Raw genomic sequence first — 20,169 nt, forward strand, 5'->3', positions numbered from 1 at the left:
TGGCGGAAATGACGGCGGATGATGCGCTGTACATGGACGTTAGTGGGGTGGTAGGTGAGGACCAGTGGGGTTCTGTCCTGGTGGCGGTTGGAGGGGCGGGGTTCAAGGGCGGAGGATCGGGAAGTGGAAGAGATGCGGTGGAGGGCATCGTCGATCACGTCGGGGGGGAAATTGCGGTCCTTGAAGGAGGAGGCCATCTGGGATGTGCGTTTTTGGAACTGGTCCTCCTGGGAGCAGATGCGGCGGAGTCGAAGGAATTGGGAGAATGGGATGGCGTTTTTGCAGGGGGCAGGATGGGAGGAGGTGTAGTCCAGGTAGCTGTGGGAGCTACCTGGACTACACCTCCTCCCATCCTACCCCCTGCAAAAACGCCATCCCATTCTCCCAATTCCTTCGACTCCGCCGCATCTGCTCCCAGGAGGACCAGTTCCAAAAACGCACATGCCAGATGGCCTCCTCCTTCAAGGACCGCAATTTCCCCCCCGACGTGATCGACGATGCCCTCCACCGCATCTCTTCCACTTCCCGATCCTCCGCCCTTGAACCCCGCCCCTCCAACCGCCACCAGGACAGAACCCCACTGGTCCTCACCTACCACCCCACTAACGTCCATGTACAGCGCATCATCCGCCGTCATTTCCGCCACCTCCAAACGGACCCCACCACCAAGGATATATTTTCCTCCCCTCCCCTATCAGCATTCCGTAAAGACCACTCCCTCCGTGACTCCCTCGTCAGATCCACACCCCCCACCAACCCAACCTCTACTCCCGGCACCTTCCCCTGCAACCGCAGGAGGTGCAAGACTTGCGCCCACACCTCCCCTCTCACCTCCCTCCAAGGCCCCAAAGGAAACTTCCATATCCGCCACAGATTCACCTGTACCTCCACACATATCATCTATTGCATCCTCTGTACCCGATGTAGCCTCCTCTATATTGGGGAGACAGGCCGCCTACTTGCGGAGCGTTTCAGAGAACACCTCTGGGACACCCGGACCAACCAACCCAACCACCCTGTAGCTCAACATTTCAATTCCCCCTCCCACTCCACCAAGGATATGCAGGTCTTTGGACTCCTCCATCGTCAGACCACAGCGAAACGACGGTTGGAGGAAGAACGCCTCATCTTCCGGCTAGGAACCCTCCAACCACAAGGGATGAACTCGGATTTCACCAGTTTCCTCATTTCCCCTCCCCCAGCCTGTCTCAGTCAAATCCATCAAATTCAGCACCGCCTCCCTAACCTGCAATCTTCTTCCCGACCTCTCCGCCCCCACCCCAATCTGTCCTATCACCCTCACCTTGACCTTTTTCCACCTATCACATTTCCGACGCCCCTCCCCCAAGTCCCTCCTCCCTATCTTTTATCTTAGCCTGCTGGACAAACTTTCCTCATTCCTGAAGAAGGGCTAATGCCCGAAACGTCGATTCTCCTGTTCCCTAGATGCTGCCTGACCTGCTGCGCTTCTCCAGCAACACATTTCCATCTCTGATCTCCAGCATCTGCAGACCTCATTTTCTCTTTGGACTCGAGACCAATCTGCTAGCTTCAACACTAAATATAACAATTTTAGATCATATTTTTCTACATATTTCTGTTTTGCTGGGTTGGCCTTGTTTCTTTATCCCTTCATGTTGCATTGAGATGATTTTTATATTCCCATTCTAATTTGGACACAACGTCTATTTCTTTATAATGTTCATTACCATCCTATTTGGCTGTTGCTTCATGAATCCTTTTGTAATTTAACCTCTTCTGGCCTCCAATCTAACATAGAGTCCTAGAGATGACCTAAATTAATTTAGTGCCATTTACCAGCATTTGGCCCATACCCCTCTAAACCCTTCCTATTCATATACCCATCTAGATGCCTTTTAAATGGAATTGTTCCAGGTTCCACCACCACCTCCCACAGCTCATATACTCACCACCCTCTGTGTAAAAACATTGACCCTTAGGTTCTTTTTCAAATCTTTCCCCTCTCACCTTAAGCCTATGACCCCTGGGTTTGGGCTCCCCTACCCATGGGAAAAGGCTTTGGCTATTCACCCTATCCCTGCCTCAACCTTCATTGCCCCAGCCTGTTCAGCTTGTCCCTTTAGCACAAACCCTCCACCCCTGGAAATATCCTTGTAAATCTTTTCTGAACTCTTTCAAATGTCACAACTTCCCTCCTAATGCAAGGAGAGCAAAATTGAATGCAGTATTCCAAAAGTGGCCTAGCCATTCTCCTGTACAGCAACATAACCTCCCAGAACCTATACTCAATGCACTGACCAATCAACGCAAGTGTACAGAACGCCTTCTTCACCACCCTGTCTACCTGCAACTCCATTTTCAAGGAACTATGAACCTACATCCCAAAATCTGTTTGTTCAGCAACACTCCCCAGGACCTTACCATTAACTGTATAGATCTTGCCCTGTCAAAATGCAACACCTCACATTTATCTAAATTAAACTTCATCTGCCACTTCTCGGTCTCCCTTATTGAGGACCGAAAACTAGAGTTCCCCAGTTAAGATGAAGATATGAGGAATTTCTAATCTGAGATTATTGGTCTTTGGAGTTAGCTTTCCCTGAGAGTAAGGGAAGTTGGGTAATTGACTATACCAAGGCTGTGTTGGACAAGGCAGTCATAGATCACGGGGAGCAGGTAGTTCCAATGAAGTTAAGGTCACAATTAGATCAGCTACAATTTTATTAAATTGTACTGCAGACTCAAAAGATTGTCCATTTACTGCTTTCATTTCTTATGATGTGAATGCATTGCCAGACTAAGGTGATCAGGGATGAAGAACATAAAATACCTGAGTTCAGTTTATATGTTTGCCCTTTTGTACTTTCCACCAAGTTGACATGGAACATTTTATCACTGGCAAGGTATCTTAGTAGATTAAGCCTTACTTCAGTACTTCTTAGTTATAAATAAAAACTTCAAAGTGCCCATATGTGTATTATGTCCTGTACTTACATTGAGCTAAAGTTTAAAATGATTCTGTTGCCACTTGGACTTACTCTATAGCCACTGCTAATTCATGGGGTCTGGCATGTATTATGTTCATTTTTTGCAGTTTAATTGTTCAGTGAATTAAAAGTTGTATGAACTACCAACACCCCCTCTCTCTCACTCTCACACTCATTCACATTCACACACTCTCTCTCTCTCTCTCAAACACACACACACCTTGCACCATATGCTGGGATATCAAATGAGACCAATTCAAAAATGCTTGTCTATGCCAGATTATTATAGTATTCCAACGCCTAATTGTTTCTCTAGATCAACATTTCCCGAACTGTTTCCATTATCCAATTGAGAATTGTTCTGTCCCGTTAGTAAGAATTTTGGGGGGAGAGGTGTCGATGCTGAGAACAAGGGTCCATTAAAATGGCAGTAATGCAATTAAAATGTATCAGAGATCAACAATAGGCATAGTCATCCCAGAATTCTTGTCTCCAAAATTTAGGTTGTAACTTGGGGCCTGATCCGCACTTCAAAGCCCTTTCCTGTATATCATGGTTTTTTGTTTTAAACATATTTCGAAGGCAGCTGGAATAAGATGAACCTCTTGCCAATGGACAGCAAATGTTTATGTTTAAGAAATGGGTTTCTTTCTCATGAATGATGGCTATTATTCATTTCTCTCTCCAGTTGGACCCTGTATTTATGCTGTCAGAATCCTAGAATGCCACATGTGGCTGCCAACTAGTCAATGACTTGGATGCATTTATTTTTACTTTCGTCAAAAGTTAATGCAACCTAAAACTTATAATCCCAATGATTTACTGTGTGTGTGAAAATACATTATAATTTTTCTCAAGAAAAGACAAAACAATAGAGGTTATTTCAAGTTGAATTTTCCAACAAAGATTAGAAATTTTTTTTAAAAAAGTTCCGGGTAATGCGATTTAAACAAAATCCTGACAGCTAATAGAATAAACTCTAATTATCCGTGGATATCTTTTATCCTTAACACATATATCCAGCCACAGTAGTTTACAGCTTGGAATGGCATTTGGTCAGTTTTGTGCATGCTGTTATATTTTGCTAGAGCAACCAAAGTGAGTCCCATTGCCTTGCTGTTTCCTCCTAGCTCTTCCATTGTTGTTATCCATTCTTCCCAGACTATGATGCCTGTCTCAAATGCACAAGACCCTGCTCAATGTCTGATTCTGTACATGTAGATATGACTTTGCAGTTTTAACATGAACAGAAATAGAAATTGCTGGAAAATTTCAATAGGTCTGGCAATATCTGTTGGGGGGAAATCAGAGTTAACGTTTTGGGTCTGTTCTGAAGAAGGATCACTGGCTCTGAAATGTTAACTCTGATTTCTCTCCACAGATCTGCTGAATTTTTCCAGCAATTTCTGTTTTTGTCTTTGATTTCCAGCATCCGCAGTTGTTTTAGTTTCCAGTTAACCATGATATTTGGTTTCTGTGAGATTAAAAAGTAGCTCAGTATTCTGAAAACACTGAAGTAGGTATTTTGAAGATTATTTTAGAGCAACAATTTGCAGTGTGATGTAATGTCCAAAGGTTCATTTTTATTTTGGTTTGGACAAATATTCAGATTGTGACTAAGTTGAAGGAATATAGTTTGGTGCATTTGGCCCACTGATGTGACACATCTGTTGTGAACAAAACACTCCTGAATTTGGCAACTGAATGCATCCATACTTACTGAAAACAGTCTGCAAATGTTGCCATTATTCAGGTGGAATCCAGTGTGAGAATGTTTATTTAGGATCTTTTGTACTTTTCTTGTGAGTTCATGTTAAAAATTAATTCCTTAATTAATTTCTGTATAAATTATAGTAGTTGTTCCAGCTATGAGAGTTAATTTTACATGGCCATTACATTGAACGTAGAATGATGCAGCACAGGAATAAGCCCTTTGGCCGACCACATCTGTGCCAACCATGATGTCATTCTTAACTAATCCCATCTGCCTACATATGGTCTGCATCCCTATGTTCTGTCACTGTTCATTTGCCTGTCTAAGTGCCTCTTAATCATTCCTGTCTTCTCTACTTCTACCACTTCCCTGACAATGATTTTCAGGTACCTGAAACCTTGTGTTTAACATTCCTACCCTGGGAAAATATTTTGATTATTCACTCCTCTCATTTTATATACTTCTACCAAGTCACCATTCAGATTTTGACATTCTCAGAAAAACAATCCAAGTCTGTCCAACCACTCCTTGGACATAATATACTCCAATCTGAGCAAGATCTTGGTAAACCTTCTTCAAAGCCTCTACATCCTTCGTATAGTGTGGTGACTAGAAATGCACACAGTCCTCCAAATGTGGCCTCGCTAAAGATTTATGCAGTTGCAACATGACTTGCTAAATTTTACATTTAGTGCCTGACAGATGAGGGCAAGCATGCATTATGCCTCTTTACTACCTTGTCCACTTGAGTTGCCAATTGCCTTGAGATATGGATTTGGACCTCAAGGTGCTCCCAAGGGCCCTGCAATTTACTGTCTACTTTCCCCTTGCATTTGATCTCTCAAAATGCACCATGTCACACTTGTCTGGATTAAACTCCATTCAGCCACTTTTCCACCATACTTTCTAACTGCTTGATATCGTTTTACACCCTTCCTCACTATCCAAAACTTATCAACATTTGTGTTGTTATGGGGAAAGTCACCAGCCTCGGAGTCAGAGTTTAATGACAGAGTTTATTGTACAAGGAAATACCCGAGCTCCGGGGAGAGAAAGACACCAACAACACAGTGGTCAGCTGCGAGTCTTCTCTCAAGCTGGAGCACATGTCAAGATACTTTTATACATTTTGTAATAATAGGTCAGTGATGAGGTTATTGTCTTTGTAACATGGTTTGTTTATGATAAACATTGTAGAATTGTTAATAGTTTTGGTGCAGTCATTGTCAGTTCCAGCGCAGCCTTTGTTAATTTCAGCGCGACCGTAATCAGTTTCAGCACAGACATTGTCAGTTTCAATGTCTGCACAGAAGTCCATTGTGTAGTAAAGGGTGCTAATCGCTCTTCCTGAGAAGGGCGATTACTGCAGCCCTGCCTATTATCACTCTGTATTGAGTCCATATCAAGCTGTTAGCATTTCTATCAAAGGTGTTCTGGCATTCTGGTGGCCCCAGGCAGTATCTGTGTTTACTCTGCTGTCTCTCTATCCATATTGTGGTCTGGCGGCTACCTTGTGTGTCAAGTGGCCAACTTATGGTTCAGTGGCCATCTTGTGGATCTGTGTGCCTAGTGTCACCCTGCCCCGTGCCATCTCCCACTTCAGTGTCATCTGCAAACTTAACTGATCAGGCCACCTACATCCAAATCATTTTATATATATTATACAAACAAGAGAGGTGCAGCACTGATCCTGGCAGAACACTATTGGTCACAGACCTCGAGTTAGAAAGGCACCCCTTCACAACTACCGTTTGCTTTCTTGACTAAGCCAATTTTGTATCCGATTTGCCAACTCACCATGGATGTCTGTGTGGAGTTTGCACATTCTTCCCGTTCTGCGTGGGTTTCCTCCGGGTGCTCCGGTTTCCCTCCCACAGTCCAAAGATGTGCAGGTTAGGTAAACTAGCCATACTAAATTGCCCGTAGTGTTAGATGCATTAATCAGGGTCTGGGTGGGTTGCTCTTCGGAGGGTCGGTGTGGACTTGTTGGGCCAAAGGGTCTGTTTCCACACTGTAGGGAATCTAATCTAATCTAATCATCAACCTTATATGCCTCTATCAGATCCCCCATCAACCTTCTGTGCTCCAAAGGTAGCAACTTGAGTTTATCCAGCCCTCCTTAATAGCTGAAATGCTCCATCTCAGGCAACATCTTGGTGAATCTCCTTTGCGCTTCCTCTTGTCCAATCACATCCTGCTTGTAATACTGTGACTAGAACTGCATATAGTACTCTAGCTGTAACCTAACTACAGTTCTGTACAGCTCCAACATTACCTCCCTGCTCTTATAATCTATACAACAATTGATAAAAGCAGGTATTCCATATGTCTTCACAACTGCCCTATTAATCTAAGCAGCCACTGTGGACAAACACCCAAAGATCCTAAGTTTCTCTGAACCCCCTAGTGTTCTGACATTCATTGAGTGCTCCTTGTTCCTTTTTCCAAAGTACATCACCTTACTTTTACAAGGTTTTAATTCCACATGCCACTAATCAGCTCATCTGACCAATTTGTTTTTATCCTCCTTTAACCTAACATCTTCCTCGACACTGTCAACCACCTAGATATTAATGCACAAACTTCTTACACCCCCACCAATTCTTATCTACATCATTTCTGAATATCATAAAGCAAGTTTTGAGAAGATTTATAGCTCAGGTTGAGGTTCTGGATGAAGGTTTGCTCGCTGAGCTGCAAGATTCATTTCCAGACGTTTCATCACCATACTAAGTAACCTCTTCAGTGGGCATCCAGTTGAAACACTGCTTTCTATTTATATGTTTGGGTTTCTTACAAAATACCATGCAAGAACTATAACAAACACTACATTGGACAAACAGGCAGAAAACTAGCCACAAGGATACATGAACATCAACTAGCCGCAAAATGACATGACCCTTTCTCACTAGTATCATTACATACAGATAAGGATGGACACCACTTGGACTGGGACAACGCATCCGTCCTAGATCAAGCCAACCAGAGACATGCACGAGAATTCCGAGAAGCATGGCATTCCAACTGGAACTCTATCAACAAACACATCGAGTATCAGCAGTGCTTCACTCGGAGGCCCACTGAAGATGTTACCTAGTATGGTGACGAAACATCTGGAAATTAACCTTCCAGCTCAGTGAACACACCTACATCCAGAATATCATAAACAATAATTGATCCAGCACTGATCCCTTGTGGTACACTACTGCACACTGAAAACAGTGTTTCAAAAATGTATTAACTACCTTTGAAGATGGAAAAAGTAGGATGGATAAAGGAGGACCAGCTGATACAGTACAATGCTAAAAGACATAAAAGGCTACAGCACAAGAGCTATTAGTAACAAGGGTCATTATATTAGCAATGAAAGAGATTAGCAAACTAACTAGTTGAGTATCATAGGAATCACGGATGGGGTGTCAACTCATTGGAATCTTTATTAATGACCTGGGTGAATGAACCAAATGTATTTGTCCAAATTTACTGATATTACTACAATGTGTAGGAATGCAAGTTGTGAGGAAAATGCAGTGTGTGTACAATGTAATTTAGATAAATGAAGTGGGTTGTGTGAAGGTTTGAAACAAAAATGGAGTGGTGGAAAACATGGTAGGCCTGGAAAAATCAACTGAGAGAAGAGCAGCATTAATGTTTAAAGTCCAGTGATCTTTTGTCAGATTGAGTATTATCGGGAAAAAGTGTGGTTATTAGGAAGCATTAGGTGTGGTAGGGAGAATGAAAATCAGAATGTTACTTAGATTAAAAAAAGTAAGTCTTGCATTTAAGTATACTATTTATGACCACCAGATACCTCAGTGCTTTGCAGCTCACACAAACATGGTGAGATAATAGCTGGGTAATCTTTTTTTTTGAAGGATAAATATTGGCTGGGACACCATAGACAATTCCCCAACTTATTTGCAGTAGCACACTTGTTAAGTGTCATCTGAAAGACAAAGTCATATATAGCCAGGGTGCTTAAAAAGGAATTTGCCTTCATTGCCTTTGAGTATAGGAGTTGGGCAGTCATGTTGAGATTATGCGTGACATTGGTGAAGCCATTTCTGGAATACTGTGTCCAGTTCTGGAAAGTATATTATTAAGCTGGAGAAGGTTCAGAAGACATGTTGTTGGGTATGGAAGATTTGAGTTATAAAGAAAGGCTGGATGAGCTGGGACATGTTTCACTAGAGTCTAGGAAGTTGTCAGGTGACCTTATAGAAGTTTATAAAATAACAAGGCGTGTGGATAGGATTAATAGGGCACTGCTACCTCACAACATCGGGGACCCAGGTTCAATTCCAGCCTAGGGCGATTGTCTGTGTGGAGTTTGCACATTCTCCCCGTGTCTGCCACAATCCAAAGATATGCAGGTCAGGTGAATTGGCCATGCTAAATTGCCCATAGTGTTAGTTGCATTAGTCAGAGTGAAATGGGTCTGGGTGGATTACTCTTTGGAGGGTTGGTGTGGACCTGTTGGGCGGAAGGGCCTGTTTCCACACTGTAGGGAACCTAATCTAATGGTAGTTGTCATTTCCCTAGAATGGGGAAATTTCAAGATTAGGAGGCACATTTTTAAGATGGGAGGAGAGAGATTTTAAAAAGATGAGGGGCAATTATTTTTTACACAGAGGGTGGTTCAAGTGTGAAATATGGATGTCGGTACTGTTACAATGTTTAAAAGACATTTGGATAAATACATGAATGGGAAAGATTTGGAGGGATGTGGGCCCAGGGGCAGGCAGGTGGGACTAGTTTTGTTTAATTTGAGATTATGTTCGGCATGGACTGGTTGGACCAAAGAGTCTGTTTGCATGCTGTATGACTCTATGATTGTGAACAACGGTTCAGCATTCCCTTGATGCTGCACAAGAATGTAAGTCTACACTTCTGTGCCTGAGTCCTGAGGTTGGACGTGAATCTGTACTGTAACCTTCTTACTCAGGCAAAAGTGCTTTAAATTGAGTCACCGTTGACTCACCAAATGGAAAGAGTCTGCAGAATACTGTAGGACATAGAGATCTGCATTTCAAATACGTTAATTACAAAACGTTAGCATGAAGGTACAGGAGGTAATTAGGAATTGGGATGTTGGTCTTTATTTCAAGGGTGATGGAGTGTTGAAGTAAACCAGTCTGCTACAACTGTACAGGGTGTTGGTGAAACCACATATGGAATATTGTATACAATTTTGATCTCCTGTTTAAAGGAAGGAGATATTTGCACTGGAACCCGTTATTGAGAAGGTTCACAGGGTTAATTACTCAGGATGAAGGATGGCCTTTCAGTAATAGTTGAGCAAATTGAATTTATACTAAATCGGAGTTTTTAGAATGAGGAGTGACTTTAGCATAAAGGAATCTGAGGGAGCTTGGCAAGGTCGATGCTAAGGGAATATTTCTCCTGGCAGGGTTGTCTATAACAAGGGGCACAGTTTCAGAATAAGGATTGGAGATGAGGAGGAATTTTTCCTCTCAAGGGAATGTTTAATCAGTTGCATTGTTTACCCAACAGGGTATTGAATATGAAGGGCTTTTGCCCGAAACGTCGATTTTCATGCTTCTCGAATGCTGCCTGACCTGCTGTGCTTTTCTAGCACCACTCAAATCTAGCCTCTGATTTCCGGCATCTGCAGACATCACTTTTGCCTAGGGTATTGAATATAGTTGAGTTAGAGCAATTTTTCATCTACAAAGAAGTTTTTTATTTTTCATTCATGAGATGAGGGCATTGTTGGCTGGGTCAGCATTTATCCCCCATCCCTAAACGCCGCTAAGAGTCAGGCACATTGTTATAGGTCTTGAGTCGCGTGGACCAGCACACGTAAGGAAGGCAGATTTCCTTCTCTAAAGACCGTAAGTGAACCAGGTGGGTTTTTATGACATTCGGCAATGGTTACATAGTTTGCCTGTAGGCTAGCTTTTTAATACAGATGCTTATTGATTTCAAGTCAATCTGCCTTGGTGGGATTTGAACCCATGTCTTCAATGCATTAACTTGGGATTCTGGAATACTAGTCCATACCACATTGCCATCACCTCATAGAGCAGACATTGAAGTGGAATTGAGACCACAATCCAATTAAATTTTATTGAATGCGAGAAAGCTCAAGGGGTTATACGGTATACTCTTAATTCATAATTTCAACCCTAAAGTGACCTTCCTGTTCCAAAATCCTTTTCCAGGTATCTATGAAACATGACAAAAACGAGTGTAGGTGATTATGCTGGATAACAGTTGATGAAACAATATATTGGAGACCCTCAAAGTGATGAAGCCTGCAGTTGGCTCAATTTTTCTGGGATCTCTCTTTCACAAATGATGAAAGAGCACATTGAATAACTTATAGAAAAATAATCCGAAAATGTAACACTCAATCAAAAGTACAAAAGATCTGTTTTTTTTTAAGTTGTAACTAAAAGAAATTGTAACTAAGCACACTACTTACTTAAGTAAGTCTAACTTAGAGTCAAACAGCATGAAAATAGACCGTTCGGTCCAACTCATCTACACCAGCCAGACATTCCAAATTGACCTAACCCCATTTGACAGAATTTGGCTCATACCCGTCTAAACTCTTCCTATTCATATACCCGTCCAGATGACTTTCAAATGTTGTCATTATACCTTTCTCTACAACTTCTTCTGGCAGCTCATTTTGTACATGCACCGCACTCTGCATGAAAACATTATCCCTCAGGTTCTTTTTTAAATCTTTCCTCTCTCACCTCAAACCCTTGTCCTCTAGTTTTGGATTCCTCCACCCTAGGAAAAAGACCCTATCCATGCCTGTCATGATTTTGTAAACCTCTATAATGTCACCCTCCAATCTCTTAACACTCCAGGAAAAAAAGCCTAGCCTATTCAGTCTTTCCCATTAACTCAAACCCTCCAATCCTGGCAATATCCTTGTAAATCTGTTCTGCATCCTCTTGAGTTTAACAACATCCTTCCTATAGAAGAACGACTGGAACTGAATGCAGTATTCTAATAGTGGCCTCACCAATGTCCTATAAAATTGCAACATGACATCCCAACTCCTGTAGTCAATATTCTGGTGAATAAAGGCAAGCATGCCAAGCACCTTCTTCACCACTCTGTCTACCTGTGAATCCACTTGCAAGGAACTAAGAACTTGCACCCCTCGGTCTCTTTGCTTAGAACACTGTCTAGGGCCCTTCCATTAACTGTATAAGTCCTACCTTGATTTGCCTTACCAAAATTCAATGCCTCATATTTATCTAAATTAAACTCCATCTGTCACTCCTCAGTCTAATGACACATCTGATCAAGGTCCCATATAGGAACTTGACATAATGCTCTTCATTGTCCTCTACACCAACTACTTTGGTATAATTTGCAAACTTACTAACCATACCTCCTATGTTCATATTGAAATCATTTTTATATAAATGATGAAAAGCAATGGACCTAGCACTGATCCTTGTGGCACACCATTGTCCACACGCCTCCAGTCTGAAAAGTAACCCTCCACTACGGCCCTCTATCTCCCACCTTCGAGCCAATTTTGTATCTGATTGGTTAGCTCCCTTGGATCACATGTGAACCCACCTTACTAACCGGTCTACAATGCGGAACCTTGTCGAAGGCTTCGCTGAAGTCCATATCAAAAATGTGTACTGCCCTGCTTTCATCAGTCATCTTTGTCACTTCTTCAAAAGTGCAATCAAGTTTGTGTGACACATGCACAAAGCCATCCTGACAATCCCTAATCAGTTCTTGTCTTTCCCCAAATGCATGTAAATCTTGTCCCTTCCAACAACTTACCCATCACTAATGTAAAGCTCCCCGGTCTATAGTTTCCTGGCTTTTCCTTGCATCTTTTCTAAAATAATGGCACCACATTAGCCAACCGCCAGTCTTCCTACACCTCACCTTTGTATTAATCTCTTCTCTAACTTCCTGCAAAGTTCAAGGAAACACCTGATCATGTCTTGGTAATTTATCTAGCTTTGTGTTTTAAGACCTTCAATACCACCTCTTCTCTAAAATGAACTGTTTTTCCAGACATCACTATTTATTTCCCAAGTTTTGTTAAATTAGTGTGCCATATTGAGGAAAAATACAAAGATCACAGCATTTAAAAGTAGTGACTTCCTTAGCTGGACACAAGCCAGGTTTTCTATTTTTCTCCTTTTATTGTTGGAAAAATTGCAAAGTTTAAATTATTCAAATTTTCAACCAGATTGACATCGTCTCAAGGATTTATTCCTATTAATTCAACATTAATATTTAAAAATTCACCCCAAAAAAAGTACGAAATTTGACTTGTAGAAATCACCAATAGATTAACTGGTATTCTTCAGACTTAGAGTACTTACTTCAGGGAACTGTCAAGCATCTTTTGATTGCTGCCTACTTGTTGGTTTCTCTTCATTTCTGACTAGCCTATTTGTAGTTCATAGTTCAGCTGACTGACAACCTCCACTAGTTGGAGTCAAATTTGATACAAAGGAAGATGGTCGTGGTTGTTGAAGGTCAGTCATCTCATTTCCAGGATATATCTGCAGGAATTCCTCAGGAGAGTATTCTAGGCTTAACTATCTACAGTTGTTTCACCAATAAACTTCTATCCAGCATAAGGTCAGAAGTAGATTTGTTCACTGATGATCGCAAAATGCCAAGCACCATTCATGACTGTTCAGATACTAAAGCAGTCCATGCCAACATGCAGCAAGACCTGGACAATATCCAGGCTTGTGCTGAAAAGTGACAGATAACACTTGCGTCATGCAAATGCCAGGCAATAACCATCTCCAACAAGAGATTACCCCTTAACATTCAATGAATAGACTCCACTGTCAATATCCTGGGAGATTGCCATTGATCAGAAACTGAACTGGACTAATCACATAATTATAGTGGCTACAAAAGCAGGCCAGAGGCTAGGGCTATTACAGTAAGTAACTCACCCCCCAACTCCCTAAAACCTGTCCATCATCTACAAGGAGAAGGTGAGGACGGCAGATGCTGGAGATCAGAGCTGAAAATATGTTGCTGGAAGAGCGCAGCAGGTCAGGCAGCATCCAAGGAGCAGGAGAATCGACGTTTCGGGCATGAGCCCTTCTTCAGGAATCTACCAGGCACAAGTTAGCAGTATGATAGAATACTCCCTACTTGCCTTAATGAATACAGCTCTATCAACACTCAAGAAGTTTGAAGGATGAAGGCTGACGCCCGAAACATTGATTTTCCTGCTCCTTGGATGCTGCCTGACTGCTGTGCTTTTCCAGTGCCACACTTTTCAACTCAAGAAGCTTGACGCTATCCAGGATATCAGAGTCTGCTTGATAGGTACCACATCGATTGATTCCAACACTGACGCTTTGTAGTAGCGGTGTGTACCAATCTCGAAGATGCACTGCTGAAGTAAACAAAAACAGCACCTTCCAAACCCATGACCATTTCTATCTTGAAGAACAAATGCATTTTCAACATATACCCTGTACATAGGAATACCACCACATGCAGGTTCGTCTCCAAGCCACGCATCTTCCTGACTTGGAAATATACTGCCATTCATTCAACTTTGCTGGACCAAAATCTGGAACTCACTTCCTAAAGTATTATATCTACCTATGCCATATGGATTTCAGCAGTTCAATAGGCATTTCACCACCACCTCAAGCAACTAGAGGTGGTTAATAAATGCTGGCCTAGCCAGTGATACTCCCATTCCATGAAACAATTAAAAAAAAAAATCACCATGTTGGCAGGCAGAGGACCTTTGCCAGTGATAATTAGTCCCTGGTCCACAAAACAGTCAGTGAGTTCACAAAAGGTATCAAAAACCTTGCTTTTGAAGCAAGTAGCCATCCTTTTAAATCCTTGGTTTTAAACAGTTCTTTCTCATTTTAGTCCAGTTTTAAGAAGCATAGACCTCTCAAATACATTAGTGAAGCTGTTGGAAGTTTCCGAGCAACTCAGCCACTTTGTAGTCACTTTTACTGGTATCAGTTTTGCATTTATCTTCTAGATATTTTAGAATTTGAATGCCTAAACAACCACAGTGGGATTTGAACTTTAATTTTGGATTGTTAGTTCATGCCTTTGGATTAATCTGGCTATTGTACTGCATTGCTATCTGCTTTGCGTTTTCAGTATTGTTAATGTACAATAAAATATTATAACTTAATAATTCACTTGTATAAACAGTGGATTGAATATAAATTGGGATTACTGATAAGTACATTATCTACCTTTTAACAAAATATTATTGAGGTTGACACAGACCAGATTTTAAATACATCTTACTATAATTTGTGTCAGGTGGAATCAAAATGCCAAATTTTTTTGTGATTGTATTCCACCATTTTAATCCAGAAGAAACAGTTTGGTTAAGCACCCCTGTTAACATTCTTATATGGAGCCAATTATGAATAACTTATTTTGAAATCTTTTTGTTTTGTTACAGAGTCCACTTGCTTCAAGATGATTCTTTGTAGATGAGCACAGTGGACACTCAGAGACAGGGCAGGTATGCACTTACTCAAAATGAGTAATTCTCGGATCTTCCAGATTTGTGGCATCATGGCTTCTGTGTTCATGATTCTATTGATAATTTTTTATTGGGATGATGTTGGGACAGCCCATTTTCACTTGCATACGACTATTTCGAAAATTCAGGTCACACATCTCCCTCTAATGACAAACTTAAACCATAACCAGCTGAATTCCAAAAAGGCAGTAGAAGAAAGAAAACCCAGTTCTGAACCTGACATTATTCAGGATGATCTTGACTTTATGTTGGTTGAAAGCACAAAAGGATACCTACAGGAAGGAGATTCTCCTGAGATGGAAGAAACTTTCAATGCAGTATCTGAACCTAACCCTGAGAAACTCCCAGGCTTTGACTTGGGAATCAATTCTGCCCAAACAAAGACTGAGTTAGAAAGGATACAAAATGAGAGGAAACAAAATATTAAAGATGTGTGTGCAGACTCCAGTATCATGTTCTCAGGGAAAAATAGGAATTTTGAAGATATTCCAAATAAAGAATTGGACCATCTTATTGTGGATGACCAGCATGGCATTATTTACTGTTATGTTCCCAAAGTGGCCTGCACTAATTGGAAGCGGATTATGATTTTATTAAGTGGCAGTATTTTGAAGCAAGGCACTGCATACCGTGATCCACTTGAGATCCCCAGGGATTTAGTGCATAACTCAACCAGCCATTTCACCTTCAACAAGTTCTGGAAGCGTTATGGCAAATTCTCAAAACACCTCATGAAGATCAAGCTGAAAAAGTACACCAAGTTTCTCTTTGTTCGTGATCCTTTTGTCAGATTAATCTCAGCATTCCGCAGCAAGTTTGAAATTAAGAATGAGGATTTTTATAATCGTTTTGCAATCCCAATGCTCCAACTGTATGCAAATTGTTCTGACCCGCCATCAACTGTCAATGAGGCTTTCTCTGCAGGAATCAAGCCCAGCTTTGTCAACTTTATTCAGTATTTGTTGGACCCTCACACAGAGAAGAATATGCCATTTAATGAACACTGGCGGCAGGTATACAGGCTTTGTCACCCATGCCAAATAAATTATGACTTTATTGGAAAACTTGAAAGTTTGGATGAGGATGCTAATTTCCTACTGAAGTTGCTCAATGTAGAAAAGCTTGTTCAGTTTCCGCAAAGTTTACGGAACCGGACAGTAAAGAGCTGGGAAAATGACTGGTTTTCAAAAATTCCAGTAGCTTGGAGAAAACAGCTTTACGAATTATATATGCCTGATTTTGTTATCTTCGGCTATCCTAAGCCAACAAACTTGTTATTTGACTGATGTTAAAAATGCACTAAAAGTCTGTTTTAAAGAAACATGTGCAGTGAATTCCTCATATGCAGCTCCTGGATAGGCTTTGCCTTGCCAGAAATATAATGGAAGTTTTCGTGTGGATGTCTCAATTTTGCATTGCATTGCTTCCATTTATGATACGTGAAATTCCTCTTCACTCTCAACATGCAGCCAAACCACAAAAGTAATTATTTTCATTTTGGCCAGTAAAGGACTTTAAGCAGGTTGCCTTGCCAATGGATAGATTTGATAACCTGCTGAAAATCAAGATTGGTAACTGCTAAGCTGATAAACAGTGGAATATAATCACTGGCATTTATCAATGAGATGTTCTTTACTATGCTGTAATTATGATATTTGAAATGATTGAATGTTGATAACTCTTTAAGCAACCAGTGAAAAATCAAGAGCAATTTTACTTCTGTTCTCTGAAGTTGAAACTGTATAGCATAGCTTATTGGAATAAGCACCAGACCTGTTGGTGTGGTAAGTGCTTGCCTTTATGAATCCCTGCTAATTCTGTGATATTGAGTTTTAAGGATAATTCATTCTTCCTCTAAAATTTCTTGATGTGAATAGTCCAGGATTATAATACCTATTAACGTGATGTACCTTGCTTTTCTTTACAACCTCTGCAATCATGAAGGCATCCCACACAAGAAGTCTTGGACCATCACCTGGATTTTTTTCTTGTTAAAGCAAAAGTAGCCTAGACTGCAAGCATCTTCTGACCTTCATAATTCAGTTTGTTATAGTAACTTGAAAGGAATCGTTCACAGAAAAATTAAGGCAGTGAAGAATTCTTACTTGAATTAAAACATCCCTCTGAGCAGACTGTTAGAGTGCAATATTGGGTTAGTTTTAAACAAAACTGTAGTATTATTACAAGCTCATTTTAACTTTACATTTTTAAAAGTTAACTCATGGAATGGGGAAGTCATTGGCTAGGCCAGCATTTATTGCCCATCCTAATGTTATTGAGCATATAGGCTACAAGCAATGCTGTCTGTAACCATTATGATTGGAATAATGTAAAAACAAAGTTGTGTGCCTTGAATTCCCTTAATGCAGTAAATAAGTTTTGCACATAATTTCAGGAAGTGTCAAATTTCAGTTAGTAAATTGAGCTACTGACCCTAGTTAATAAAGTCACATGGAAATATTTGACTATTGGTAAGTATTATACAAATATATATTTTATACATTTATGGGATAAAGCAATAGATTTTGTTGAGTTAAGAAAGTATCTTGTTTGTTAATTTTAGGGACTTTTGCACATTTTGATGTTTGTATAGCCTAAGAGTGAATAGTTATAGATAAAAGGAAAACTAAGGGATTATTTTCTGTACTAAATAATTAACTTGCCATTTTTCAAAACAAAGTCCTCTTATTTTAGAAAATATCTTAAATGAGAATAATTTTTGCCTCATGAAAATCTGATATTTTGAATCTTTGTTTCTCTGTAAGTAATTGCCTAATGGCTGCTTTAATTTAAATGAGGGATTGACCAACTTTTTGGAGCTGACTGGAGAAAATTAGAAATGTTCATCTGTGAGAAAATTGTTGCTGGCCTTGAAGCAGCAGCTGCCATTAAATCAGTGGAACTCTTCCAGAATGCACGCATTAAAATTCAGACTTTCTGCAAACACTCCTTATTTGGGTTCATTGCAAAAAGACAGCTTCTGTAAGCAAAACACCATCTCTCGTGGTCTGAAACTTTATGTATGCAACATGTTACAGTGTTTATGCTTTAACTTTTTAAAAATCAAATTAAAGCAAAACTTATGGCTATGTACAGAACACCTCACAGTCTATGAAGTGTAGTACTGTTCTTTTGTAGGCAAAACACACTCTACAACATCTAAGAAACAGCACTACAGTAATGAATGAATGATTGAATTAGACCGCCTGCTTGAATCAATTAATGTCCAACCTAAAGGGTGTTCCTCTGGCAAAGTGGCAATTCCTCAGTTTAGATTATCTGTTGAAGTCCAATGCTAGAGTATGAGCCTATCAGAAAAGTCCCAGCTGTTCACGATAAATATAAATGATTTGGACGTGGGAACCAAATGTAATTTTTCCATATTTTCAGACGATGTAATTCTAAGCAGGGTTGTGAGTACTGAAAGCAATATAAAATGGCTTCTGGAGAATTTTGACAGACTTGGTGAATAATCAAGAACGTGGTAGATGGAATGTACAGTACAAAAATGTGAAATTATCCAATTTGATGGGAGGAACAGATGTGCAGAGAATTTCTTAAATGGTGAGAGATTGAAGAGTGTGCAAAGGGACCTGGGGATCCTTGCTAATAAGTCCCTGAAGGTTAACGTGAAGGTGCAGCAAATAATTAGGAAGGATAATGGAATGATAAACAAACAGAAAATTTTAAAGGAATGAAAAAAATCTGACAACACCTGTAGAGAGAGTAACAAATGTTTAAAGTTGAATATGACTCTTCTTCAGAATTGCTTTTACTTTCCCATGCAGTTTAAGGTGAAACCAGTGACAGTCACTAAGGGAGATGTGCCTGTGGAAGCAAGTTTTGGCAAACACTTTATCAAATACCAGGAGGGATACTCAAAGATTAGCATAAATCCTTTTGGAAAGAAGAATTAGAACTTCAAGATGGATTTACATGGAAGAAAAGTGGCAGTGAATTAATACTGTAAAATACTGAAGATACAGAAAATATTAGAGAAATTCAGCAGGTCTGGCAGAATCTGTGGAGAGACTTTAAAAACTTAGCATTTCTAGTCTGATATAACTTCTTCAGAAGTGAACTGTTAGCCTTTATTGCAAGAGGATTTGAATGGAGGAGTAGTGAAGTCTTGCTTCAGTTGTAAGCTTAATAGACCATTAATGGAGTTCTGTGTGCAGTTTGGTTTCATTACCTCAGAAGGACTTTGCCACTTGGCGGTGCAACAAAAGTTCACGAGACTTGTTCCAAGGATGGCAGAACTCACCTATGAAGAGTGATTGGGCAAAGTGATCTGTATCCTCTAAAGTTTCAAAGAGTAACAAGTAATGTCATTGAAACCAACAAGATGCTTAATGGGATGGACAGGGCATCATAGAATCCCTACAGTGCAGGAAGAGGCATTTCAGCTCATTGAGTCTTCACCAACCCTCCAAAAAGCATCCTGCCCAGACTCTCAGACCCCCACCTTCAATCCACATAATGTCTGGATTTACGATGGCTAATCCACCTAGCCTGCATGTTTCGAGACTGTGGAAGGAAGCCAGGGCACCCAGAGGAAACCCATGCAGTTATGGGCGAATGTGCAAACTTCACATGGACAGTCACCTGAGGGTGGAATCGAACCCAGGTCCCTGGCGCTGTGAGGCAGCAGAGCTAACCAGTTGGGGTATGATGTTTCCCTGATTGGTTAGTCTCAAATAAGGGGGTGCAACATAAAAATAAGATGAAAAATCTTTCACAGCAAGTTGTGAACCTTTGGAATTTACTACCCCAGAGTGTGTGAAGCTCAGGTTTTGGGTGTATTTGGGAAGTAAAGATTGATCATTTCTTGATTACCAGTGACATAACGATTATGAGATTGGGGTCAGTATAGGACATTCGGGTGTTTGACCGGCCATGATTGTATTAAATGATGGACCAGACTCAACAAGCTGCATAACCTATTACTATTCCTATCACATTTTGAC

The 20,169-nt window shown here is 40.6% G+C and overlaps 1 protein-coding gene across 1 annotated transcript in view; it reads left to right on the forward strand.

The window, feature by feature from the left end:
- LOC122560475 (carbohydrate sulfotransferase 12) overlaps positions 1-18,304 on the forward strand; it is a 32,540-nt gene extending 14,236 nt beyond the window's left edge. Inside the window, exon 3 of the mRNA XM_087998030.1 lies at positions 15,119-18,304. Coding sequence (XP_087854156.1) covers positions 15,184-16,488 — 1,305 coding nt within the window. The 5' untranslated portion in view covers positions 15,119-15,183 and the 3' untranslated portion in view covers positions 16,489-18,304. The remainder of the gene's footprint in view (positions 1-15,118) is intronic.
- Positions 18,305-20,169: the final 1,865 nt, after the last annotated feature.

The sequence above is a fragment of the Chiloscyllium plagiosum genome, unplaced genomic scaffold (assembly GCF_037043375.1).
Source record: "Chiloscyllium plagiosum isolate Xiang-an unplaced genomic scaffold, Cpla_swu_hap1 HiC_scaffold_20, whole genome shotgun sequence".
Lineage (NCBI taxonomy): Eukaryota > Metazoa > Chordata > Chondrichthyes > Orectolobiformes > Hemiscylliidae > Chiloscyllium > Chiloscyllium plagiosum.